General features: G+C 57.7%; 1 protein-coding gene across 1 annotated transcript in view; it reads left to right on the top strand.

The window, feature by feature from the left end:
* Nucleotides 1-27495, top strand: part of OBSCN (obscurin, cytoskeletal calmodulin and titin-interacting RhoGEF) — a 229973-nt gene that overhangs the window by 150629 nt on the left and 51849 nt on the right. Inside the window, 18 exon segments of the mRNA XM_037823238.1 lie at nt 223-486; nt 1678-1941; nt 5228-5491; nt 5836-6099; nt 7827-8090; nt 8396-8659; nt 9487-9753; nt 9938-10204; nt 10297-10569; nt 11054-11326; nt 11725-11921; nt 12073-12148; nt 19664-19936; nt 20044-20319; nt 22236-22523; nt 22648-22971; nt 23824-24197; nt 25736-26603. Of these exon segments, the coding sequence (XP_037679166.1) occupies nt 223-486; nt 1678-1941; nt 5228-5491; nt 5836-6099; nt 7827-8090; nt 8396-8659; nt 9487-9753; nt 9938-10204; nt 10297-10569; nt 11054-11326; nt 11725-11921; nt 12073-12148; nt 19664-19936; nt 20044-20319; nt 22236-22523; nt 22648-22971; nt 23824-24197; nt 25736-26603 (5340 nt within the window).

Genomic DNA, 27495 nt, shown 5'->3' with positions numbered 1-27495 from the left:
GGTGAAGGACAAGGTGACTTCTGAGAATAGGAGCAGCCTGTGATGTAGCCACTGTGCACCACTACAAGTGGTGAGGGAAGATCACAATGTCAAACACTGGTCTGCACTTTCCCCAGGTGCCTCCAATATTTGTGTTTCTGCTTCCCCTCCTGGGTGAGTTCAGCTCTTGTCCCAGTGTCCTCCAGAGACTCTGATGGCATCTATCCATTTGACCCTTCCTAGCTTTGCCTGCCCGGTTCATCCAAGTTCTGAAGACCAAGGAGGCCATGGAGGGGGCCATGGCCACGCTACATTGTGAGCTGAGCAAGGCAGCCGCTGTGGAGTGGAGGAAGGGCCCTGAGACCCTCAGAGCTGGGGGCAGATACAGCCTGAGGCAGGACGGGGCTGTGTGTGAGCTGGAGATCCGTGGCCTGGCTATGGCGGATGCTGGGGAGTATTCGTGTGTGTGCGGGCAGGAGAGGACCTCGGCCACGCTGACTGTGAAGGGTAAAGATCAAGAGTGGTCAGTGGGACTGTGGCCGGTTCCTGCACATCATCTCTGTGCTCTCTGTTCCCTTTGTGCTTGTGTCCTACCACCTTTATGCTTCCTCTGTGTGCAGTTCCTTCCTGTTCCATCATGGTTCACAGCTGCTCTGTCAAATGTACACAGTCTGGACCAGGAAAGCCAGAATCCAAAGCTTGTGCTCAGCATGTCTAGCACCTGGCCCGTGTCCATTTGGATGTCCTGTCTTCTGTTTGTATCCTCCATATCTTGTGTTTTCCATATTCTCAGAGAGTGTGATGTGTCTGTGTCTTTCTGACCTTCTCAGCCCTACCTGCTCAGTTCATCCAAGCTATGAAGGCTGAGGAGGCCACAGAAGGAGCCACGGCCATTTTGTGTTGTGAGCTGAGCAAGGCAGCCCCCGTGGAGTGGAGGAAGGGCTCTGAGATTCTAAAATCTGGAGGTAGATACAGCCTGAAACAGGATGGGGCCATGTGTGAGCTGGAAATCTGTGACCTGGACATGGAAGATGCTGGGGAGTACTTCTGTGTGTGTGGGCAGAAGAGGACCTCGGCAACTCTGACTGTGAAGGGTAAAGACCTTGGTTACCTGGACCATGGCTGATGTCTGTGCAGTGTCTCTGCATTTTCACCTCCTGTCTCCATTTGTGCCCGAGCCATTGGGCAGCTCTGTGGATGTCTGTAGTCTCTTCAGTGGTGGTCCCCAGAGTCTGCCAGCTCTTCTGTCTTCTTGGCCAGTTGATGTCATGAAATTCTTGTTCATTTCTTTTGTCCTTTGTTCATCCAGGGGCATCTGCTCCTTCACTATTTGCAAATCTATTGCTTTTTCTTACCTTTGTTCCTTTGGCATTTGTGTTTCCTGGTGGGCATCTTCATGCTGTACCAGGTGTGTCCACCATCTCTGCTCTGTTTCCTTTGGGCTCTGGGCTCCCAACAGCATATCCTCATTTTACCCTATCTCTGATATATTCTAGTCCCTGTTGTCATACCTGTATGCTCTGTGACAGCTACACAGGCTAGACCAAGAAAGCCAAAAATCCACAGCCTGTCCTCGGCATGTCCAGCACAGGCCCATTTCCATTTGGATGTCATGTCTTCTGTTTGTGCCCTCCATATTCTTCTGTCTCTTGTATGTGCTCAGAGTGTGATCTCTCTTTCTCTCTGTGACCCTCACAGCATTACCTGCCAAGTTCACAGAGTGCCTGAGGAATGAGGAAGCCACAGAAGGGGCCACGGCCATGCTACATTGTAAGCTGAGCAAGGCAGCCTCCGTGGAGTGGAGGAAGGGCTCTGAGATCCTCAAATCTGGCGGCAGATACAGCCTGAGGCAGGACGGGGCCATGTGTGAGCTGGAGATCCGTGGCCTGGCCATGGCCGATGCTGGGGAGTATTTGTGTGTGTGTGGGCAGGAGAGGACCTCAGCCACGCTGACTGTGACGGGTAAAGACCATGTGTGGTTGTGCAAGTGACTTCTCTGTGCTCTCAGCCTAACTCACCTGAACTGTGGTCTCCCAGTGTCAATGTCATCACCATCTTGTTCTCATAATCACTTGTCTGTCTAATCCACCCCACATAACCCCCATTAAGAAATCCCTCAATGAACATACTCTCTAGGTCTTGGGGATATGCTGTTAAAAGACAGGAGACCCTGTGGTGATGTTCTGCAGTGCTGGGCACAGTGCCACAAGGAGGGTCACGAGGGAGGCAGTCACCAAGGAGAGATACCTGGGAAGTTTGCACCTACCCGGGGTCTACAAGGTGTGCACATTCTTGCTTTTCACCAGGCTTCATCCACTCAGACTGCTGATGTCCCTCTCAGAGTCCTGCAGACCCCAAAGGGATTCACAGGGACTCCTGACAGCATCCCTTCTGAAGTCTACATCTCCCTGGAGTCTGGAGGGAGGAGTGGAGGGCAGCCAATGGAGGGCTGGGAAAGTCACTAGGACATCATGTTTGTGTGTGTTCCAGTTTGCTAGAGCTGCCATTATGGAAAACACCAGGAATGGAATGACTTTTGATTGACTTTTATACAGGGGATTTATTAATTTCAAATTTATAGTCCTAAGGCAATAAAAGCATCAAACTAAGGTATCAGCTAGAGGATACCTTCACTGAAGAAAGGCTGATGTCATCTAGAACACCTCTGTCAGCTGGGAAGGCACTTTGCTGTTATGTGCTGGTCGTTTGCTCCAGGGTTGTGTTTCAAAATGACTTTCTCCAAAATGTCTCTGGGAATCTCTCTTGGTTCCTCTCTCAGCTCCTGTGTGCCCTTGCTTCTTTCTCCTAGGACATTTCTCTCTAAGTGTCTGGGGTCCTCACTTAGCTTTTCTGGGGCAAACTCTGGGGTTATTTTCTTAGCATCTCCAAATGTCCTTCTGTCCATATCTCCAAGCATCTGTAAGTGTCAGTGAGTGTGTTGGCTCTTAGCTTCTCTCCAAATATCTCTCTTAGCATCTCTCAGCTGTCTGTGTGAGTGTCCTTTAAAGGACTCCAGTAAACTAATTAAGACCCATCCTGAGTGGGCAGGGCCAGACATCCATTGAAACAATCTAGTTAAAAGTATCACCCACAGTTGCGTAAGTCACATCTCCATGGAAACATTCAACTGAAAGTTTCTACCCTAACCAAAAGGGTTGTAAATCTCCCTCCACAAGATTGCATTAAAGAACATGGCTTTTGGGGGGACGTAATATATCCAAACCGGCACCGAGTCCATGATCCAACATGGTCCAGGTGATATAAACTTAAGAGAGTGGATGCCATGATGAATGGAAGCAAGCAAATGGGACCAGGTTGGGAATGTAGCAATGGCTGACATGGAGGAGGCAGAGCCCAGTGAAGGCTGAGATGTGGTGCAGGTGAGCTCAGGTCAGTACGGGCTGAAGCAGTGGTGGGTGGGTGCCCACTACAAGGTGGAAAGCCTATCTATGAGGGAAGACAGTGAGGGCTGGTGGGACAATGTGTCGTGGCAGTGTCCATTGAGTCTTCCAGTCATGGTGTCCATCACATAATTGAATCTATGGGTTGAGAGCTCATTAGCAACCTGGAGTGGAACTCGAAGTTCAGAAGAGATAGGTGCCAAGTTGGTAATGAAAGATCACGGTGAAGGACAAGGTGACTTCTGAGAAGAGGAGCAGCCTGTGATGTAGCCACTGTGCACCACTACAAGTGGTGAGGGAAGATCACAATGTCAAACACTGGTCTGCACTTTCCCCAGGTGCCTCCAATATTTGTGTTTCTGCTTCCCCTCCTGGGTGAGTTCAGCTCTTGTCCCAGTGTCCTCCAGAGACTCTGATGGCATCTATCCATTTGACCCTTCCTAGCTTTGCCTGCCTGGTTCATCCAAGTTCTGAAGACCAAGGAGGCCATGGAAGGGGCCATGGCCACGCTACATTGTGAGCTGAGCAAGGCAGCCGCTGTGGAGTGGAGGAAGGGCCCTGAGACCCTCAGAGCTGGGGGCAGATACAGCCTGAGGCAGGACGGGGCTGTGTGTGAGCTGGAGATCCGTGGCCTGGCTATGGCGGATGCTGGGGAGTATTCGTGTGTGTGCGGGCAGGAGAGGACCTCGGCCACGCTGACTGTGAAGGGTAAAGATCAAGAGTGGTCAGTGGGACCGTGGCCGGTGCCTGCACATCATCTCTGTGTTCTCTGTTCCCTTTGTGCTTGTGTCCTACCACCTTCACACTTCCCTCTGTGTGCAATTCTTTCCTGTTCTGTCATGGTTCATGGCTGCTCTGTCAAATGTACACAGTCTGGATCAAGAAAGCCAGAATCAGCAAACTGCTTTCACACATGTCCATTTGCATATCTGGTCTTCTGCCTTTGTCTTTCATGTCCTGTGTCTTTTTGTGTTCAGAGAATGTGATGTGTCCATGTCTTTCTGACTTTCTCAGCCCTGCCTGCTCAGTTTGTCCATGCTATGAAGGCCAAGGAGGCCACCGAAGGGGCCACGGCCACTCTGCAGTGTGAGCTGAACAAGGTGGCCCCTGTAGAGTGGAGGAAGGGCTCCGAGATCCTCAAATCTGGAGGCAGATACAGGCTGAGACAGGATGGGGTGATTTGTGAGCTGGAGATCCATGACCTGGCTGCAGCAGATGCTGGGCAGTACTCGTGTGTGTGCGGGCAGGAGAGGACCTCAGCCAAGCTGACTGTGAGGGGTACAGACCACACATGATCAGCTGAAGCATGGCTGGTGTCTGTGTACTGTTCCATGTCTCTACCTTTAACTGTATCTATGTCTGAACTCCTGGGGCAATCCAGTTATCCATGGTCTCTCTAACAGGGTCCCCAGGGTCTGCCAGCACCCTTGTTTTCTCAGCTAGTTGGTGTGAAAAGTTCACCTTCATCCATTCTGTCCCCCGTGCCTCTGGGGTTGTCTGCTCCCTCACCATTTGTGTATCCATTGCTGGTTTCTCCCTTTGTTCCTTTGGAAGTCATGTCTTTCTTGGTGTGTCCATCACCCCCGTGCTCTTGTGCTCTGGGCTCCCACCATACCTGAACTTTACCCCACCTCTAATACGTTCCATTACCTTTCATGGTTCCCAGATGCTCTTGACACATACATGGGCTGTTGTAAGAAAGCCAGAATCCACAGCATGTGGTTGCCACATCTAGCATATGGCCTGTGTACATTTGGATGTCGTGTCTTCCCTTTCTGTCTTCCATGTCCTGTATCTTCCATGTGCTCAGAGAGTGTGATGTGTCTTTGTATTTTTGACCCTCACAGCCCTGCCCACCAAGTTCATGGAGTGCCTGAGGAATGAGGAGGCCATGGAAGGTGCAACAGCCACGCTGCGGTGTAAGCTGAGCAAGGCGGCCCCCGTGGAGTGGAGGAAGGGCTCAGAGATCCTCAGAGCTGGGGGCAGATACAGCCTGAGGCAGGATGGGGCTGTCTGTGAGCTGGAGATCCATGGCCTGGCCATGGAAGATTCTGGAGAGTACTCGTGCATGTGCGGGCAGGAGAGGACCTCCGCCAGGCTCAGTGTGAGGGGTAATAATCTCATGTGCTCACCTGACCTCTGCCTGGTGTCAGTATGTAATGTCCACATCTCCACCTCGTGCCTCCATCGGTGCCCAAGTCCCTGTGGCAGCTCCGTGGATGTCTGTGCTGTCTCCAGTGGGGGTCCTGAGGGTCTGTCCATACCCTGTGTTCTCAGCCAGTAATGTCATGATGTTTCTGTACATTCCTTTTACCTCTGTTCCTTCAATATCTGTGCATCCATTGTTTGTTCATGGTTTGTCTTTGACATGTGTGTGGTCCTTGGTGGATGTTCATGTCCTGTACTCAGAGTCCTTCAGGTGGGTTTGATGTTGTCCTTGATTGGCTCTTCCCAGCCCTGCCTGCCAAGTTCACTGAGGGTCTGATGAATGAAGAGGCCACCGAAGGGGCCACGGCCACGCTGCGCTGTGAGTTGAGCAAGGCGGCCCCAGTGGAGTGGAGGAAGGGCTCTGAGATCCTCAGAGCTGGGGATAGATACAGCCTGAGGCAGGAAGGGGCCATGTGTGAGCTGAAGATCCATGACCTGGCTGTGGAAGATTCTGGAGAGTACTCGTGCGTGTGCGGGCAGGAGAGGACCTCCGCCAGGCTCAGTGTGAGGGGTAAAGACCATGTTTGGCCATGCAAATGAATTCTCTGTGTTGCTATCCCTTTTCCACAACTGCTCATCTGTCTAATCCATTCCATACCCACCCATTGAGAGTGTACTATGGTTGAACACACTCTCTTGGTCCTCAGGACATACTATAAAAGACAGCAGAGCCCATGGTGATGGTCTGCAGTGCTGGTCATGGGGCCAAAGAGGGTCCATGACAGAGGGTGTGATGAGGGAGAGCTGCCCAGCAGCTGGCATCTGACCAGGACCTGCAGGCTATGCATATACTCACCAGGCTCCAGGGCCAGAGGAAATGGGAAAGGCTCCAGGATGAGGTCCAGTGGTGGGTCTGGCAATAAGACATGAGTCTAAGAGACCAGGCAGAGGCTGATGACAGACACCCTCAGAGTCCTATGGAGCTCAAAGGCTTCCACAGAGGAACCCTGGTCAACAGTCATTTCTGAAGCTGCATCTGCTGTTAGTCTGGAATAGGGGTTGAAGAGAGATAGAGGCTGGGAGAGTTGATGAGAGACCACACTGGAGTCCATCCAGGTCCAGAGGATGTGAGCCTACAGAATGGCAGCTGTGATGGAGAGAACCATGAGGGTCCAGGAAGGAATGGGTAAAGCAAAGGAGGAGAGCTCTTTATGGATAGGATGGGCAGGTGAGCCCAGGTGGGTACGGGTGAGGCAGTGGGGGGGGGGTACCTGCCCCAAGATGGAAAGCACATCTGTGAGGGAATAAATACACTGAGGGCAGGTGGGACGTGATGCCCTGGAAGTATCTTCTGTCATGTCTCCTGGTGGAGATGTCATCACATCATTGGATTCATGGATTGAGAGCTTGGAAGAGACCTGGCTTTCAGCTCTAGAGGCAGAAGAGATCAGTGCCAACATGGTAATCAAAGATCATGGGTGAGGACAAAAAGTCCTCTGGAAAGAGGAGAGCATTGGGATGGAGTCGACTCCTGCTCATTCTACGCAGGAAGACCATGCTGGGAAACACTGGTCCACTCTCTCCCCACGGGTCTCCAGCTACTTGTGTCTGTCCCCTTCTGGGTGTGTTCAGGTGTTGTCTCCAAGTCCTCCAGAGACTCTGATGCCTTCTTTCCATGCGACCCTTCCTAGCTTTGCCTGCTCGGTTCATCCAAGAACTGAAGATCAAGGAGGCCGCAGAAGGGGCCACGGCCACTCTGCAGTGTGAACTGAGCAAGGCGGCCCCAGTGGAGTGGAGGAAGCGCTCTGAGATCCTCAGAGCTGGGGACAGATACAGCCTGAGGCAGGACGGGGCCATGTGTGAGCTGAAGATCCATGACCTGGCTGTGGAAGATTCTGCAGAGTACTCGTGTGTGTGCGGCCAGGAGAGGACCTCCGCCAGGCTCAGCGTGAGGGGTAATAACCTCATGGTCACCTGACCTGTGGCTGGTGTCTGTACATCATGTCACGTGTCCACTTTGTGCCTCCATCTGTGCCCAAGTCCCTGTGGCAGCTCTGTGGATGTTTGCTCTCTGCAGTGGGGGTCCTGAGGGTCTGTCCATACCCTATGTTCTCAGCCAGTGATGTCATGATGTTCACATACATCCCTTTTACCTCTGTTCTGTCACCATCTGTGCATTCATTGTTTGTTCCCCCTTTGTTCTTTGACATGTGTGGTCCTTGGTGGATGTCCATGTCCTGGACTCAAAGGTCCTGCAGGTGGGTTTGATGTTGTCCTTGATTGTTTGGCTCTTCCCAGCCCTGCCCGCCAAGTTCACAGAGGGTCTGATGAATGAAGAGGCCACCGAAGGGGCCACGGCCACGCTGCGCTGTGAGTTGAGCAAGGTGGCCCCTGTGGAGTGGAGGAAGGGCTCTGAGACCCTCCAAGCTGGGGGCAGATACAGCCTGAGGCAAGACGGGGCTGTCTGTGAGCTGGAGATCCATGGCCTGGCTATGGTGGATGCCGGGGAGTATTCGTGCGTGTGTGGGCAGGAGATGACCTCGGCCATGCTGAGCGTGAGGGGTAAAGACCATGTGTGGTCAGCTGGTGATCTGCACGTCATTTCTGTGCTCTCTTTCCTTTGTACTCTGGTCTCGCCACATCTGTGCTTTCCACTGTCCATACCGCCTCCTAGTCCTTGTCATGGTTCTTGGCTGCTCTGTTCCTCGGTCCAGTGGCTGGTGGAGTCCACCAGCCTGCACTCGGCATATCCAGCACGTGGCCCATATCCTTTTGGCTGTTGTGTCCTCTCTCGGCATTGTCCATGTCCTTTCTCTTTGTTTTGCTCCAGAGCATCTGATGTTTTCTGTGTCTTTCTGACTCCCCAGCTTTGCCTGCCAAGTTCACAGAGTATCTGAAGAATGAAGAGGCCATGAAAGGGGCCACGGCCGTACTGCGGTGTGAGCTGAGCAAGGCAGCCCCCGTGGAGTGGAGGAAGGGCTCTGAGACCCTCCAAGCTGGGGGCAGATACAGCCTGAGGCAGGACGGGGCTGTGTGTGAGCTGGAGATCCGTGGCCTGGCCATGGTGGATGCTGGGGAGTATTCGTGTGTATGTGGGCAGGAGCGGACCTCGGCCACTCTGACTGTGACAGGTACAGACTGCATGGGTTTCTCCCACCATGTCCCTAGCCTTGCGCCCCCACTGGCTCACTCCCTGTTTGTCCCACCTGCCCTCCGTGCCTTGCATCCTTGCCCCTGCCTTCTGCCTGCTTTCTTGTCATGACACATGCTCCTTGGGTCTGGGGTCCTGATTCTCTCCAAACAAGTTGAAGTAGCTGACCGCGGTGGTGGTTCCCTTCTGCTGCCCATCTTCCCATCGACCCAAAATGTGCTCTCTGCTGTCATCTGAGTGTCCTGCTGTGTAGCTCAACCCAAGTTTCTTATGTCCTTTTTAGGGAGCAGGATGTCCTGGAAGGAGAGGTGGGCCCCTAGAGTCTAGCTCTGCACTGGCTCCCTCCTTTCTAGATGAAATGTGTCTGTCCCACCTCCAGGTCTGAAGGGGCTTGGCTCTGACCTGAGGATGTGAGGGGACACAGCCCTGACCACAGGGGTCTCAGGGGACATGGCCCTGAACTGTGGGTGCTGTGGGGAACACAGCCCCTCCTCAGGGTCTCTGGAGACACAGTCCTACTCTATGGGTTTAGGGGGACATAGCCCTGCCCTGTGGCTCCCTTGTGGAAGACAGGCCTGAGGAAAGCACTGGGTCAGATCTGAGGCCCCCTCCCCAAGATACTCCTCTTTTTTCCCTATTTTACTCTTGAAACAAACCTGGACCCAGGCACCAACGCACCCCTGAGCTCCCACACACCTGGGGCTGGCCGGGGTCTGGGGCTGGCTGGGGTCTGGGGCAGGCAGGGTTTGGTTCGGGGGTGGTCTTGCAGCTGACCCCTGCCTCGTCCTGCCCTGTGCACCCCTGCAGCCCCACAGGTGGCGTTCTGGAGGGCGCTAGACAACCTGCAGGTGGAGGAGGGCTCCACGGCCCATCTGCAGTGTGAGCTGTCTGAGCCGGACGCCACTGTGTCCTGGAGCAAGGGTGGCCTGGAGCTGCAGGCTGACGGGAGGCTGGAGATGCGGCGGAGGGGCCCCGTGGCTGAGCTGCTGCTGCGGGACGTGCACCGGGACGATGCCGGGGACTACAGCTGCACCTGCGGCCCTCAGACCACCAGGGCCACCCTCACCGTCACAGGTGGGCTTAGACAGCTGGCTAGCTGAGACCCATCCCCCCGCCGTGCTTGGAGCTGCACGGTCCTGGTGTGCCATGGGGCTGACCCCTGAGAGCCGCCCTGGGGTCTGGGGTCCTCCAAGTCTGGATTGAATGTGCTCTGGGGCGGACCCGCCCTCAGGCTCTGCCCTCCCGCCCCTCCCCGCAGCCATGCCTGTGGGGTTCCTGCAGGAGCTGCAGGCCCAGGAGGTGGACGAGGGCACGACGGCCCGGCTGAGCTGCGAGCTGAGCCAGGCGGGTGCCAGCGTGGAGTGGCGCAAGGGTGCCCTGCAGCTGTTCCCCTGCTCCAAGTACCAGATGGTGCAGGAGGGCAGGGTTGCGGAGCTACTCGTGTGTGGCGCCGAGCAGGACGACGCGGGCGAGTACACCTGTGACGTGGGGCTCTGGCAGAGCACGGCCAGCCTCGTGGTCCGCGGTGAGCCCATGGCTGCCTGCCGCATCCCCTGGAGCTGGGGGTGGCCTCCGGGTGCCTGACTGGCCCTGAGCGTCCCCTCCCTTGCTCCCCAGCTCCCAGACCCAAGTTCAAGACCTGTCTGCAGAGCACGGAGCAGGAGGTGGGCGGCGTGGCCCGGCTGAGCTGCGAGCTGAGCGAGGCCGAGCTGAGTGGCCCCGTGCAGTGGCTCAAGGAGGGCGTGGCGCTCCCTGAGGACCCCAAGTTCGAGATGCGGCGCCAGGGGACCACGTGTGAGCTGCTGATCCATGGGCTCGAGGCCGAGGACACGGGCGAGTACACCTGTGTGGTGGGCGGCCAGAAAACCGTGGCCTCTGTCAGGGTCAGAGGTGAGCCCAGCCCCATCCTCTGTCCCCATCCGCTGGGTTACAAGCTCTCCCCCTCCTTCATCTTTGCACCACACCCCACGTTGATATCCTGAAACAAGGATGAAGCTGTGGCTGTGGCCCCCATACTCTGTCTTGCCTCCTGCCCTCTAGTTGGCTGATGGGGCAGACTGGCACAGGCCTGCTGTCTCTTGAGTTCTCAGGGGTCTCTCCTGAAGACCTCTACTGGCCATGGTGGATCTGGCTGCCAGATCTGCCTGCCCCTCATCTAGGAGAGCTCCTGCAGAGCTCATGGGAGAAGTAGCAGATGCCATGTGGGGTACACGCAAGCCGTGGTGCAGGGAGAGCGCGAGGGTTGCCAGAAAGGCTTCCTGGAGGAGGAGGAGGAGGAGGTGCATGAGCTCAGCCTGGAAGCCTCTGATCTGGGCTCAGCTCCTGTTCCCTGAGGGCTTCAGCCTGGTGACAGACCACCCTCTCCTGCCCCCAGAGCCCGAGGTGACCATCGTGCGGGGACTGTCTGATGCCGAGGTGCAGGCTGACGAGGACGTGGAGTTCAGCTGCGAGGTGTCGCGGGCCGGGGCCGCGGATGTGCAGTGGCGGCTCCAGGGCCTGCCCCTGCAGAGCAACGAGGTGACCGAGGTGGCCGTGCGGGACGGCCGCACCCACACGCTGCGGCTGAAGGGTGTCACGTCCGAGGACGCGGGCACCGTCTCCTTCCACGTGGGCCCCTGCACGTCCTCTGCCCAGCTCACCGTCCGAGGTAGTGGGGCGCTGGGGGGCGAGAACTTTCCCCATCGGGGGCAGAGACAGGCTGCCTGCCCTTGGGGGCTTGGAGCAGGTGGGGAGATGGGCCCGTGGGCAGTTTCAAGGTGGGTGTCAGACTGGAGGGTGCTTTATGCGTGCCGTCCAGGGCCTGAGGGAGAGTCCGGCTGGTGGGGCAGGTAGCAGTGAGTTCTCACCCCCAAATGCAGCCCCCGATCACCTCCACCACCTCTGTCAGTCGGTGCCCAGGCCACAGCCCTTGCCAGTAGATGGAAGGAGCTGAGTGGTTCTCATGGGTGCCGTGTCTTCCAGAATTGGGGCAGGGTGCTGGGGGCAGACCCGGGGACGGTGGAGTGAAGCCCCCCGAGGCTGACGCCCGTGCGTCCCCGTGCCTAGTGCCTGAGGTGGCCGTGGTGGAGCCCCTGCAGGATGTGCAGCTCAGCGAGGGCCAGGACGCCCACTTCTGGTGCCGGCTGTCACGGGCCCCCAGCCAGGAGGCACGCTGGACGCTGGGAGGGGTGCCCCTGCAGGCCAATGAGATGAACGACATCACAGTGGAGGATGGCACGCTGCATCTTCTCACTCTGCACAAGGTGGGCCTCATCTGGGAGCTGCCTCCACCAACCTGGAGCTTGGGAGGGGAGAGCCCGGGGTCAGCTCCAGCTCCACTCCACCCAGAGGAGGCTTGCTGGAGGCAGGCAGGCAGGCTGCAGAGACTAAGCTTCTCCATCCCTCCTTCCTTAGGTGACTCTCGAAGATGCTGGAACTGTCAGTTTCCAGGTGGGCTCGTGTAGCTCGCAGGCCTTGCTGAAGGTCACAGGTGAGCAGCCCCTCCCAGGCCCAGCCCAGCCTCTCTGTCTGCAGGCATCTGCATTTTCTGGCACCACAGCCTCTTATTCAATGGGTCAGCGCCCGCTGGCAGCTGTTGGAGGTGGGATGCAGCCAGAAACCAAGCTTTCTGACACAGAGCCTGCCCTGGGGCTGGCGATTGTCTGATTTCTGTCTGGTAAAGCTATGGCCAGGCTGGGCCACTGGGTTTGGTTGGTGAAAGTTGCCTCGGGAAATTCTGTATTGGGAGCCCCTGCTCTGAATGAGTGCTGCCAACAGGAGGGAGGTGATGAGCAGCCTGCTGTGGGCCTGGGACTGAGGTGGAGGCATAGCTGTCAGACAGCCACCCCTGTGGCCCAAACACTTGCACACATACACCTGTCCGTGTTAACACACATCTGCACAGATGACAGGCTTGTGCGTGGTAAGGGAATAGCTGACCCATGACGTGTGTAAATCCATGGATATTGTACATGGCTTCAGGTGTGCAAATAGGATTTTAAGGACACTGCCTTCAAATTGGGTTGCACCTTGTCCCCAGAGCTGGTCAAAAGCTAGTGCCCGGCCCTGAGGGCCCTTATGCTGCTTTCATGCTCCTGGTTCTCAAAGTGGTGTTCACCCCATCATTCCATCCATCCACCATCCATCTACCTATCATCCACCCATCCACCACCTACCAACACACCTACACATCATCCACCCATCCATGTATCCACCATCCACCCTTCCACCATCTACCCATCATTTACCCATCTACCATCCATCCACCCATCACCCATCCATCCACTAGCCACCCACCCATCATCCACCCATCATCTGCCCATCCACCCACCACCCACCTATCATTCACCCATCAACCCATCATCACCTATCATCTATCCATCCATCCATCATCCATCCATCCATCATCCCTTCATCTACCATCCACTCATCACCCACCCATCATTCACCCAACCATCCATCCATCCATTGTCTATCCATCATCCATCTATCCACCATCCACCCATCACCCACCTATCATTCACCCATCTACCCATCATCACCTATTATCCATCCATCCATCATCCATCTATCCATCATCCATCCATCACCATCCATCTGCCCACGCATCATCCACCTGTCATCTGCCCATCCACCCATCCACATCATTTGCCCATCCACCCATCATTCTTCCATCCACCCACCTGTCCATCTACCATCCATCCACCCACCATCCATTCATCTCTAATCACCATCAGTTCACCATACATTCACTCATCCACCATCCATCCCTCCATCCATTATCCATACACTCTCCATGTACCCTCTGTCCATCCATGCATCCATCTGTCCATATTTTCATTCATCCTTCCATCCATCCATCCATCCATCCATCAAACAAATCATCTGTGCCCCTACCTTTTGCCATATTCCAGACCTTGAGGTGGACCAAATATAATTTTGTCCCCAGGAATCCCCTGATCTGCTTGGGGAGCTGGACTTGGAGACAGAGTATGTCCTCCTGTCCCAGATTCCTGAGTCACAGGGGTAGAGGAACATGGTCAGTTCTGTGGCTCCACAGTGCCAGTCCCCTCAAGTTGTGTGGTGGAATAGGAGTTTCGTGGGTGTCCTGAGCAAAGGCAGGGAGGGTCTGGTGCAGTCATTGGGGTGGGTAGCTGTGTGGGGGCAGCATGGAGCTGAGCAGGGGGCTTAAGCCTGTGTGAGCCTGCTCACAGATGGATGCCCAGCCCCAGCCCACAGTGCCATGCCCAGATCTCCCTGGGCAGGGCCTAGGCATGAGCATGTTTGAATGGACGTCCAGGTGCGTGGCCTGACAGTCAAGCTTTGGATCCAGTGCTGGGGACCAGCAAGGGGGAGTTGGTGGAGCAGGAGCTGGGATGGTGAGCCTGTCGAGAACGCAGTTGAGGAAGCAGTGTGGGGCTGGTGCTGGGGTGTTGATGGTGCATGCTGAGGAAGAAACGAGAAGGACATTAGAGCCATGCTGCCCCGCCAGGGGATTGTCCTGGTGACTCTCAGAGCTCTCTCGTCCCCTTCTGACCCTTGTCCTCCACCTTCTCATACCGGGGCATGAGGGGCGGGAGGGTTGTGGGAAGAGGTTGTCCAGCTTCATCTCTTTATGAGGCATCCCCCAGGATTGCAGAGTGTGGGGGCTAGACAGGAAAGGGGCTCAGGGGTATATACACAGGGATACACAATCTTCCCATCTGAGGGTGGGGCTGGGGTGGGGGGCAATGCCTCCATCTTTCCAGCCTCAGACAACAGGTAGAAGTAGGAGCCTTTGGTTTTCCCCAGCTACATGCTGGATCTCTCTTTTTCTCTCTCCCCTGTGGCAGATTGGGGGGGCTGGCCAAGATCCCTCAGGGCTCTTGGTCACCATCTGAGTGAGGACGGGTTGGGGATGTATCTGAGAGGTGGAAAGGATGGCAGTGGGTGTAGGTAGAGGGCTGGAATGGGCCGAGGCGGTCTCTGTGAAGCTTCCTGAGCTCAAGCCCCTCTGTGCAGCAGAGGTAGGGAGCAGTTGCCCCCAGAATTTGAGGGCTGGAAGGTGCTTGCACACCCCTGAGATAGACCCTCCATCCTCTCTGGGTGGGCTGCAGAGCCTCTGCTTCCCCCACTCCCTCTCCCAGGCTGGCTCAGATAAAGCCCCAGCATCTCACCTTCTGAGAAGGGCACGAACGCACGTCCTCCATCTGGGGTGTGTGGGTGCAGGACGGTGAGCTGGGCCCGCTGCTCCCTGAGCTCCCTCCCAGCCCCTCGCTGACCCCCAGCCCCTTGCCCGGCCCCTCTTCTCGCCCTGTCACTCAGAGGCCGTGCTGCGCCTGGTGCGTGGCCTGCACAACGTGGACGTCTTCGCGGGGGAGGTGGCCACGTTCTCCTGCGAGGTGTCCCACGCGGGGGGCCCGGAGGCCCGCTGGTGGCTGGACGGGACCCTGCTGCAGAGTGGCCCGCAGAGCTCCATGGCAGTGCACAGAGGCACTGTGCACTCGCTCACACTCTCGGGCCTGGGGGTCTCTGACTCGGGCACCGTCACCTTCCGGGCGGGGCCCCTGGTCTCCACGGCCAAGTTGTTGATCAAAGGTATCGGCCGAGGGGGCTGCTCGGCCCCTCTCCAGCCCCCGCCATGCTGTGCTTGTGCTCCCCTGCTCTTGCACGCTTCCTGTGGCACCCAGTAGAGGGTGGGTGAGGAGCCGAGCATGGACTGGGCATTGTCCCCATGGCTCTGTCCTCAGGGATGGTCTGTTGCTGCTCTCACTTCATGAGCTCAGGGGAGAGAGGGGGACCCGGAAGGCAGACCCAGCTCCCACTTGCTCTGCAGGCCCCAGGCGCTGCCCACCTGCCCAACCCCTGCCATCTGGGGCTCAGCTCTCTGAGCGTGCCCTGGCCCTGTGTAGCTTGCCCCTGCAGGCCTGCTCGCAGATCCCCTGTGGCTAGGACAGAGGGACTGGGCAAAAGCAGTCTCCCAGGGCCCCTCCAGGGGCTTCCCTGGCCCTGGGTCCCGGCACCCGGCTTGGCACAGCCCCTTCATATGTCTGCTTCCTGCAGCTGTGGGCTCTGTAGTCCTGGGCAGAGGGGCTGCAGCACCCCTGTTCACCCCACTCCTCATAGGGGTGTTCCAGACACCCCCAGGACAGCTCCCCAGTCCCGCTTTGCCTGGTGCATTCACTGATGGGGTTCTTATGGGACCCCTGGGGGCTGGGGGGCCTGGCGGTGCGGTGGTGCTAGAGCCAGAGATGGGTGAGCACGACTTCTATAATTAACTGACTCTGAGTACTTTACGATTAGAAATGCAAGTCATATGTCTATGTCGCAATTCGGGAATTGGGAAATCTCATCCTGGTTTAAAGGGCTAACCATCATTTGCTGAGTAGAGTTTCAACAAGTGGAGATGAGATGGGGGCATTGGTCTCAGGGGGCCTCAGGAAGGCCTGGGAGATGTGATGCTGGGCTGACGGATGGTGTTCTAGTCTGCTAATGCTGCAGAATGCAAAACACCAGAGATGGATAGGCTTTTATAAAACGGGGGTTTATTTCACTACACAATTACAGTCTTAAGGCCACAAAGCGTCCAAGGTAACACATCAGCAATTGGGTACCCTCACCGGAGGATGGCCAATGGCCTCCGGAAAATCTCTGTTAGCTAGGAAGGCAGCTGGCATCTGCTCCAAAGCTCCGGCCTCAAAACGGCTTTCTCCCAGGACGTTCCTCTCTAGCAAGCTTGCTCCTCTTCAAAACATCACTCCCAGCTGCACTCTCTTTCCTCTTTGAGTCAGCTCATTTATATAGCTCCACCGATCAAGGCCCACCCCGAATGGGTGGGGCCACGCCTCCATGGGAACATCTCATCAGAATCATCTCCCACAGCTGGGTGGGGCACACTCCAAGCAAATCCAACCAGCACCCAAGCATCTGCCCCACACAAGACCACAAAGATAATGGCATTTGGGGGACACAATACACTCAAACCGGCACAGATGGGCTTTGTGAGGCCCCTGATGTGGGGGCCAAGCAAGGACAGGGGGCAGGGGGGTCAGGGCAGCGTGCCTAGCAGCAGCTCTGGGACCTGAGCCAGGACAGGGAACTTTTAGTAGGGAGTATTCTTTGTCCCTTGCAGGCAGCGTGAGCTCAGTGAAGTGCAGAACCCGGGTGGAGGGATTTGTGGGGCCCCGAGGCGAGGGCCCTGGGCCCATGTGGTCATGTCTCCTTGGGCAGCAGCACCCCCAGGTGCCTTGCCGTGCTCAGCACCCACCTCCCCTGCCGTGGCCCAAGCCCTGCAGCTCCGCAGCCCCATGCTTGCAGCCCGCGCTTGCAGCCGCTGATGCCACCCTCGCCGGCCGCAGACGGGTGGGCCGTCCTGACGCATGTCCCGGCGTGTTGGCTGACAGATCCCTCGGTGGAAGTGGTCAGTGCCATGCGGGACCTGGTGGTGGAGGAGGACGGCACGGCCGAGCTCCTCTGCCAGTACTCGCGGCCCGTGCAGGCCACGTGGAAGATGAACGAGCAAGAGGTCTGCGCCGACGGGCGCCGGGTCATCGTAGAGCAGGACTGGAACGTGGCCAGGCTGACCATCCGGCCGGCCTTGCCCTGCGACAGCGGCATCTATTCTTGTGAGGCCGCGGGCACCCGCGTGGTGGCCCTGCTGCAAGTGCAAGGTGAGGCCGGCAGGTAGGGCAGTCCGGAGCTCCAGGCAGGTGGGGGCACGAGCCAGAGGAGCAAGGCCGCTGGAGAGAACGTGCGAGAGCGTAGCACGTAGACCGAGCGTTCCCAGCCGTCCACAGATGCAGCCGTGCTGGAAAGAGGTCTAAAATAGCCTGGCTTTGGCTGCCATTGCACCGGGACCTGAGCCCCCCTTCCCAGACCCCATTCCCGCCATTCTCCCGTTTCTGGGCTGAGGCTTCTCCTCCGGACTCTGCACCCAGAGCACCTGCAGAGAAGGTGGAAGGGCAGGCAGCCAGTGGGGAGAGCTGGCCCTGCCAGGAGATGTGGACAGATAGACGGGAGGGTCTCGGACGGGGCCCAGACAGGACCAGTGGCGAGACTGTAGTCCCATGGCGGGAGAGCTGAGTCCCACCTGTCCTGGGTGCAGGTTCCAGTGTGTCCCTTCCTGGGCCACTCTCGCTGACCCCAGTGTCCCCTGGGACAGTGGACCAGGCAGGGCCGTGGGGCCACATCCCCTGAGGGTGGTCACTTCCTATCTGAAGACCATGAAGCTGCCCCAGGTGGGCTGTGAGCTGCAGGTTGGAGACTGTCGTCAGGGGTGGTCCGAGCCAGAATCAGCAGGTGGAGCTGGGTTGCAGATGACGTCACCCCGTCCTCGATTTTCTTGTTAATGCAACGGCTAATTTTTTTAGCACTTTGCCTTATTTATTTATTTTTTGCTATGGGAACAAAGCAGACAGCAATCCCTCCCTTTACTGGGCTGGCATTGCAGTGAGGGAATGAGAGGATAAAACAAGGTCAATAAGGAAAATGCATAATTTGCTGGATTGCTGTGATAAGGGCTGTGGAGGGAAGCAGCGGGGACTGGGGTGGATGGTGGGTGCGGGGAAGGCTGCGGCGCTAAATAGGGTAAACGACGACAGCCAGGAAGAGCCGTCCAAGCCAGGGCACGGGGACCTCAGGGGGAGACCCTTTTGAGTGGCAGGGTAAGCACACTTTGGCCGCGTGGGGAGAGCCAGGGAAGAGGAGATGGGGGACCACCCCCCGGGGCTTTGGGACCCCTGCAACGATTCATGCTATTGCTCCAAGGGAGGTGAGAGTGTGTGGGCAGTTTTGAGCAGATGCGGCAAACGTTTTGCACAGATCCTTCGGAGCCGTATGGAGAACGGTGTAGACTGGTGAGGATAGAGGGCAGGCAGGATGTAGGATTTTGTTGGAAAGCCTCATGCAGCAGTGACACTCTCGCCGATGCCGGGAGCGTGTGGGAGTGAGACAGGGGTGCTGTGCTCTCCCTCCCTGCCCGGTGGGGCCCAGTGGGCAGCTCCCCATTGTCTTCCTCCGTTGCTGTCCGGTGCAAATGGCCCGCGGCCATCTCAGGGACATGCATTTTCTCAAAGCCTGGCTGGTGCAGTGATGTCCCGTGGTGCAGAGGGAGGCTGGAGGAGGGGCTCACTGGGGACAGTCCAGGGGCTTTGTGCCTCTTCTCCTCCCCTCTCTAGAGCAACACCGTGTGCCCTGGGATGGGTGTCGGCCTTGCACAGTGAGCTGGGAAGCAGTGTCAGGGCTTCTGGCTCCCAGACCCCCACCCGGCAGTCGGCGCTGGGGGTCGGGGCTGTTGGGAGCGGGGATACTGGAAAACTGTCTTACTCGTGTCTCCACGCCCTGCCCCCTGGCTCACTGATTGCTGTGGCTCCCTTGTCACCTGGGTCAAGGCCAGACCCCTCCCCAGCGTCCAGGCCAGCTCCTGGTCACCTGCACTCCTTCCTGCCTGACGTCGCTCCCACGTGGCCCCCCGCTGTCCCCCGTGCACCCCTCATTTGTCCTCTTCCTGCCTGGAACATGCCCCCTGCCCACCTCGGTCGCCCTGCTCGGCTTGGCTCTGAGCTCCTCCTTCTCCAGGAAGTCCCCCATGACTACAGCTCAGGCCAGTTGTTCAGCTCATCGTGGGAGCATGGCTCCTCCCGTGACAAATGTGGTCACTGATTAAACATCCATGTCCGTGATTATTGGAGAGAATTAAAGAGAGAAGGGGAGACCACAGATGAGGGGGAGGAAGGCAGACTTGGCATCGAGTGGTTGAGCTTCCTGGGAGCCACGGGGATGTGGGCCTGGCACCTTGTCGGCCAGAAGGCACCAAAGGGCCTTTTCCAGATACCAGCTGTGCTGTCGATGAGGCTCTCATTTGCTGGGCTGTGGGGCCCTGAGGAACACCAGACATGGCTTCCCTTTGGCGCTCCCAGGGTGGGGGGCCCTCGGTCACTTGCAGAGCTGTTCCACAGTGACAGCCAAGGAGGGCAGGGCAGACGGAGGAGCTGGGACGGGCCCTGAGACCATGTCCCCTCCTCTGCAGCCAAGAACACGGTGGTGCGGGGCCTGGAGAACGTGGAGGCGCTAGAGGGTGGCGAGGCGCTCTTTGAGTGCCACCTGTCCCAGCCCGAGGTGGCTGCCCACAGCTGGCTGCTGGATGACGAGCTGGTGCACACCTCAGAGAATGCGGAGATGGTCTACTTTGAGGACGGCCGGCGGCACCTGCTGCTGCTCAAGAACCTGCGGCCTCAGGACAGCTGCCGGGTGACCTTCCTGGCTGGGGACATGGTGACCTCGGCGTTCCTCACCGTCCGAGGTGACCACGCTGCAGACAGTGGGAGGCCCCCTCAGCTTCTGGGACCCTTTTCCCCAAGGGAGGCTGGGTGCACTCCTGGCCCCACTGATGCTGCTGTCCTCCTGCAGGCTGGCGCCTGGAGTTCCTGGAGACCCTGCGGGACGTGGAGGTGCAAGCTGGCGAGCAGGCCGACTTCTGCTGCACGCTCAGCGAGGTGGTGCCCGTGGGCGAGGCTACCTGGTACATCAACGGGGCGGCCATCCAGCTGGATGATGCCGAGTGGACGGTCAGCACCGACGGCAGCTGCCATGCCCTGCAGCTGCATAGCGCCCAGCCCCACCACGCCGGGGAGGTCACCTTCGCCGCCCGCGATGCTGTGGACTCTGCGCGGCTCACCGTGCTGGGTGGGTGGTCCCGGGGGACGAGATGCCCTCTGGGTGGATGGTGACGGGTCCTGGATGTACCTGCTCTGATCCTTGACTGCTCACTCCCACCCTCTGGGTGCCTTGGCCCTGCTCCTGCAGCCTTGGGCATTTGCTCACTTTCACCCAGCCCTCCCTGAGGCCTCGGGTCATGGTTCGCCCTGTCCCCAAAGTAGCCTTGGGCCCTGCAGCAGTGACTGCTGGTTCCCTCGGGGTCCCTGGTGTGGGGATGAGCTGCCAACAGGTCTCTCAGTCCCAGGACGAAGCTGCCTCCTTTTTTCTTTTTTTTTTGAGTTGTATATTTTTTATTGCAATAGTGTACAAAAGAAAACATGCCTTGTGAAGTCAAGTTACTGTTCACCTTGTTAAATTTTCAAAGAGAAGTTAGTTCCCTAAGAAAACAGTAGAAGCAGTGCTCATGTTGAGAGGGGCTGGTGGTCCTTCCCAAGTCCTACCTAATTCTACTACCCACCCTCTTTGATTTCTTAACTTGTATGTTATCCCTTTTTTTTTTGCCCCCATTTTTCTACTCATCCATCCATACACTGGACAAAGGGGAGTGTGGTCCATATGGCTTTCCCAATCACATTGTCACCCCTCATGAGCTACATTTCTATAGGATCGTCTTCAAGATTCATGGGTTCTGGGTTGTAGTTTGATAGTTTCAGGTATTTACTGCTAGCTATTCCAATTCACTAGAACCTAAAAAGGGTTGTCTATATTGTACATAAGATTGCCCACCAGAGTGACTTCTCAGCTCTTGGAATCTCTCTGCCACTGAAGCTTATTTCATTTCCTTTCACATCCCCCTTTTGGTCAGGAAGATGCTGGGTCTAGATTTCTCCCCAGGAGTCATATTCCAAGTTGCTATGGAGATTCACTCCCCTGAATGTCTGATCCCACATAGGCGGGCAGGGCAGTGATTTCACCTTTCAAGTTGTCTTAGCTAGAGAGAGAGGGCCACATCTGAGCAACAAAGAGGCATTTGGGAGGAGGCTCTTAGGCACAACCATAGGGAGGCCTAGCCTCTCCTTTGCAGCAACAGTCTTCCCAAGGGCAAGTCCTGTGGTAGAGGGCTCAGCCCATCAAACCACCAGTCCCCTATGTCTGTGAGCACATTAGCAACCATCGAGGTGGGGCAGGCCAATACCCCTGCATTCTCCACCAGCAATGTTCACATTAGTGGTAGCATATAATATTTCTCTCTTTCTGCCCAAAAGCCTCCTTCTTGAAGAGGGAGATGAGACCTGAGCTGGGTGGGGGGAGGGCAGAGGATTCAGGACCCCCACCCCCATCCCATAAGGATACCCCAGCTGGTCCTGAGGACACGAGCCAAGCCCTAAGCCTGCAAATTCCTGCTGAGACTGCTGGCCAAGCTGTGCAAACCATCCCGCTGGCCAGAGAGCTCCTGGACGGTGGCAGTGGGCTCCAAGCCATCCCACCCCACCTCCTCATCTCCTCCGCCCTTCACCTGCCAAGCCACACCTGAGCAGGGGCAGGGGCAGGGGCAGTAGGAAGGAGCGGGCAACCTCCGGGTGGTGGGTGCTATCTGGCCGCAGTGCTGCCCAGGCTCCTGGGGGCTCTCTGTGGCCACCCCATGCCTGGATTTCAGATGCACGAGCCTGCACAGCAGTGCCACCGACCTGTGTCCCCACTCACCCCCAGTGACCTCCACAATCCCCAGCCCCCAGGCCAGACCCCCGGACAGCCAGGGCCCCTGGGCTCAGCCCCACCCCGGCCACCTGGGAGGTGGTCCCTTCTGGGTACACCCCAGCTCCGAAATCAGGCCGACCCCACTTACTGCTGGGAGGCTGGGTTGGTGGGTTGGGGCTGGGTTGCCGGCCTGGGGGTGCGGCCCCTGGAGTGGCTGCGCTCACCGGTCACCCACTTGCTCCCAGGCCTCCCCGATCCCCCCGAGGATGCTGAGGTGGTGGGCCGCAGCAGCCACTCCGTGACCCTGTCTTGGGTGGCCCCAGCGAGTGACGGCGGTGGGGGCCTCTGCGGCTACCGCGTGGAGATGAAGGCGGCCGCCACAGGCACCTGGGAGCTTTGCCATGCGCTAGTACCCGGGCCGGAGTGCGTGGTGGACGGCCTGGTCCCCGGGGAGATCTACCGCTTCCGCGTCGCCGCTGTGGGCCCCGCGGGCGCCGGGGAGCCCGTGCACCTGCCCCAGACCGTGAAGCTCGGTAAGTCTCCAGGGGCCTGGGGTGAGTACCAGGAAGTGTTCAGAACTCCCCACGTGCAGGGGTCTCTGCACGCCTGACTTGAGGTGTGCACTGCTCTCCGTCCACGGATGCCGTGTCCCCACAGAGCCCGTGGAGCCCGTGGAACCCGTGGAACCCGTGGAGCTCGTGGAGCCCATAGAACCCGTGGAACCCCTGTCTGCACCCGCTGTGAGCCGGGAGGTGGTCACCGGTGAGGACGTGCATCTGGAGTGCGAAGTGGCAGCCGAGACTGGCCAGGTCATCTGGCAGAGGGGCACGGAGCACATCCAGCCTGGCGGGCGCTTCGAGATCCTCACGTGCGGGCAGCGGCAGACCCTTGTGATCCGGGGCTTCTCGCCAGAGGACCAGGGCGAGTACCGGTGCAGCCCAGCTCAGGGCCAGCCTCCTGCTGCAGCTACCACCTTCCAGGGTACGTGCCTCTGGGACATCGGGTTGGGCTGAGCCCTCTTCTCACCGGCTCTCCACGGGGGAGTCAGCTGGCCCCTTCCAGGGCCTTCCAGAGTGTCCCTCCCAGGGACACCATTCTCTACTGTCCCCCTCCAGTGAAAAGGGCAATTGGGAGCACAAGGTCTGGAGATGGCTGCGGGCTCCAACCCTGGCACCGTCTCTTGGTACCTGTGGGACCTGGGACCTGGCCTCTCTGGGACCCTCTCTGGTGCAGCACTAGTGACTGACTTTCCTGGGGTGCTCTGAGGTTGGGTTCAGAGCGGGCTGCCTGGCTCACTCCCTGTTCTTGCCACACAGTGGGTGGGAGACCCTTCGTGTCTGCTGGTCAGGTGTCTTCTGTGGGCTGTGCCGTGCCAAGCCCTGAGGTGCAGGAGGGGACCCAACAGGGTGGCAGACCTCTAGAAGCCTTTGGGATGATGGGCCCTGTGAGGGGCTTGCAGAACCATGCCGGGGGTGGGTGGTAATCAGGGCAGTCTTCCTGGAGGAGGTGGTGTTTATGTGGGCCAGTATTGCTCAGGCAACATGTCCGCATGGTGAGGGTTAGGGATAAAGCAGCAGGGATTCTCTCTGGGTGAGCAGTTTGGCAGAGCCCTTCTCAGTTCTGGAGCCAGAGCCAGGACTTGCTTGACGTGGGGAAGCTGAGGGTCAGACAGGAGTGTCAAAGCGGCTAAGACTTTGCAGAGGTTGTGCCTCCAGCATCATCTGATGGCCCAGGCAGGGGAGCAGCACCCTAGCCAGGGAAGCCAGTGGCTCGGTCTGGGGCTGGGTCCCAGAGCTGGCTGGGCCCAGTTGACCAGTCTCCTGCCCTCCTCAGTGGCGCTGACCCCGGGCTCAGAAGGCGAAGCCCAAGCGCAGCCCAGTCTGCCCCCCGAGGCGGCCCAGGAGGGCGACCTGCACCTGCTGTGGGAGGCCCTGGCCCGGAAGCGCCGCATGAGCCGGGAGCCCACGCTGGACTCCATCAGCGAGCTGCCCGAGGAGGATGGGCGCCCACAGCGCCCGCGGCAGGAGGCCGAGGAGGCGGCCCCCGACCTGTCGGAGGAGTACTCCACGGCCGATGAGCTGGCACGCACCGGCGAGGCTGACCTCTCGCACACCAGCTCTGACGACGAGTCTCGGGCGGGCACCCCTTCCCTGGTGAGCTACCTCAAGAAGGCCGGGAGGCCTGGCGCCCTGGCTCTGGCCAGCAAGGTGAGATTCTCGGCTCTCCACCGTCTACCCACCCACTCACCTACCACTCCCGCACCTGTTCACCTGTGCATCCGTTAACTGTCAGCCTGTCCACCGTCTATCCACCCTCCTATCTATCGACCACTCCTGCACCCATGCAACTATTCATCCATTCATCCATTCATCTGTCAACCTGTCCACTTGTCCATCCATCTACCCATCCATCTACCACTCTTGCACCCATGCACCCATTCATCCATTCATCTGTCAACTTGTCCACCCATCCATCCATCTACTCATCCGTCTACCACTCTTGCACCCATGCACCCATTCATCCATTCATCTGTCAACCCGTCCACCTGTCCATCCATCCACCCATTGATCGACCACTCCTGCACCTGTGCAACCATTCATCCATTCATCCATTCATCTGTCAACCTGTCCACTTGTCCATCCATCTACCATTCTTGCACCCATGCACCCATTCATCCATCTATGTCAATCTGTCCAGCCATTCACCATCCATCATCCCTTCCTTCCTTTCTTCCATACAACCACTCATTTGTGTATCATTGCTGCATCTGTGTACCCATTTGCCCATTTATTTATCACCCTGCCCATCCATGCATCTATGCATGCATCCATCCATCCATATATTACTCCTGTACTCATCAGCCTGTCCACCCATCCATCCGTTCATCTGTCCAGCCATCCGTGTATCTCTGTTCACAGCTGCTGCACTCATGAACTCCATTCATCCATTTATCTGTTAGTATGTCCACCAATTCATTCACCTACTCTACCATCTACCACTCCTGCATCTATGAACCAATTTTTCCATCAACCTGTCCATCCTTCCATCAAGACACCCACACATCCACCCCCCATACCCATCCATGATGATTCCTGGACACATCCATCCACACATTTTCCATCCATGTATTTACTCACCAATTCACTTATGTTTTCACTCCTTTACTTACTCGTACCTAGTCCCATCTACTTGACTATCACTCTTTAACTCTTCCTTCCATTCAAACCATCTGCATACCTACCCATACACACACAGTCATCTGTCCATTACCTGCCATCCCTCGGCCATCTGACTACTCGCCCACCCACCTATCCATTGTCCACCATCCCTCAGCCATCTGCCCACTATCTCAGGTAGTCTCTCTCATTCCCCCCTCCACTGTGTTTCTTACAACTTCTTGAAGAGCTGGCAGTGGACTCTCTGTGTTCTTTCTCACAACACCGTCAGTCCCAGCTCTGCTTCTGCTGTTGTGTAAAGTGACTTTGGGCAGGTGGCTTGGCTGTTTGGTAAACACAGGAGTGATCCCTAAGGTACTGCAGTTTCACGTGGGTGGGAGGGAGGATGGAGAGCTGGAGCGGCCTGGATCTGGACCAAGAGATCTGGGCTCTGGCTCCAGCTCTGGGTGTCCCTACCCAGGTCCTCTCCCTGTTCTGAGCCTCAGTTTCCCCTCTTTACCATGAGGTCCAGGCTGGGTGGTCCCCGAGGCCCAGGCTGCTCTGACACTGTTGGAAACTGTGTCACACAGGTTGGGGCCCCAGCAGCCCCCACTGGGGAGCAGCCAGAGCAGCTGGCTGCTGCACAGCCTCCCCGGCGAGATTCGAGTGCCGAGGACCTGGGCGACCCATCCATGGACAAGGCGGCCGTGAAGATCCAGGCTGCTTTTAAAGGTTACAAGGTCCGCAAGGAGATGAAGCAGCAGGAGGGGCCCACTTTCTGCCGCACGTTCGGGGACGTGGAGGCCCAGGTGGGCGACACCCTGCGCTTGGAGTGCGTGGTGGCCAGCAAAGCGGACGTGCGCGCGCGCTGGCTGAAAGACGGGATGGAGCTGGCCGATGGGCGGCACCACCACATCGACCAGCTCGGAGACGGCACCTGCTCGCTGCTGGTCGCCGGCCTGGGCCACGCCGACGCCGGCCGCTACACCTGCCAGGTGAGCAACAAGTTCGGCCAGGTTGCCCACAGCGCCTGCGTGGCGGTCAGCGGGACCGAGAGCGAGGCGGAGAGCTCGGGGTCGGGGACCGAGCTGGACGACGCGTTCCGCCGGGCCGCCCGGCGGCTGCACCGGCTCTTCCGCACCAAGGGCCCGGCCGAGGTCTCGGACGAGGAGGTCTTCTTTAGCGCGGAGGAGGGCAGCGTGGAGCTGGAGGAGCCCGGGGACTGGCAGACGTACCGCGAAGACGAGCGCTTCGTGTGCATCCGCTTTGAGACCCTCGCGGAGGCCTCCCGGGCCGCCACCCGCTTCCGCGAGATGTTCGCCACGCTGGGGATGGGGGTGGAGATCAACCTCGTGGAGCAGCGCCCCCGAGGCGTGGAGATGCGCCTCGGCCAGGTGGCCCCAGACCCCGTGGTGCCTGTCCAGCCGGCGACCCCTGGCCCGCTGGCCTCTGACACTGGTGAGTGTCCCAGTCCGCCTTCCTGATCCCCTGTCCAGGATCCGGAGTTGGAATCCAGGGCAGTAGTGGCGCAAGTCACTGGAAAGCTCGAGCACTCACTGGGGCTTCAGCAGGTGCAGCTCACTGCAGGGGTCAAAGACCTGACTTTGACGTTAGACAGCCCTGAATTTGAACCCTAGCCCTGCTTTTTATTAGCTGCGTGCTATTGGGCAAGGTACTTAGCCTCTCAGAGCCTCAGTTAACTCATCTGTGAAATGGGTATGTAAATACTTACCTACTAGAATTTTTAAAATATATTTTTAATGAGGGTGTGAGACGGAACCTCTGTACAAGTTGGGATCCCATGTGGCACAGTCTGGGCACTGTGTCCCATTCACAGAAAACACACAGTCCAGCAACTAATAGTAATTAAAAAGTCATTTCTCCGCTGACATGCACCTCTTTGGGAACATCGAAGGGGTTTGAATCATGACCCATAGCATCGTTTCTTGAAATTTCTCCTCCTCTCTCCAGTCTCCTCAACCCTTGCAACCATTTTGGAGTGATTCTCTTTCTCTTAGAATCCCTTACCTGCTTCCCCTGGGCTCCCAGCCTACAAAGTCTTCACCTTTCCTTTATGTCCCCTTTTCTTCCCATTTCTGGTCCTCAATCCCTCTGGCATCATGGTAGCTTGGGAACCAAACAGGCAAAGAGAGAGTTCTCCTTGGAGAATGGGTAAGAGGGAGCTGCCTGTGGACCAAGGCAAAGTGCTCTGAGCGGCTCCTGTATAGATCATGCACGTCAACTATACCTAGGCTGGTGTGTTTTGTTATATGGCGGCTGGGATCATTGGCTTGTCTCGGGGCTTTGGTGCTGGCGAGAGTCCTGCAAATGACTCATGGCCTGCCCTCTC

The sequence above is a fragment of the Choloepus didactylus genome (genome assembly GCF_015220235.1).
Source record: "Choloepus didactylus isolate mChoDid1 chromosome 11 unlocalized genomic scaffold, mChoDid1.pri SUPER_11_unloc2, whole genome shotgun sequence".
NCBI lineage: Eukaryota > Metazoa > Chordata > Mammalia > Pilosa > Megalonychidae > Choloepus > Choloepus didactylus.
Note: the sequence above shows the minus strand (reverse complement) of the source record. Positions and strands in the feature narration are given on the sequence as shown.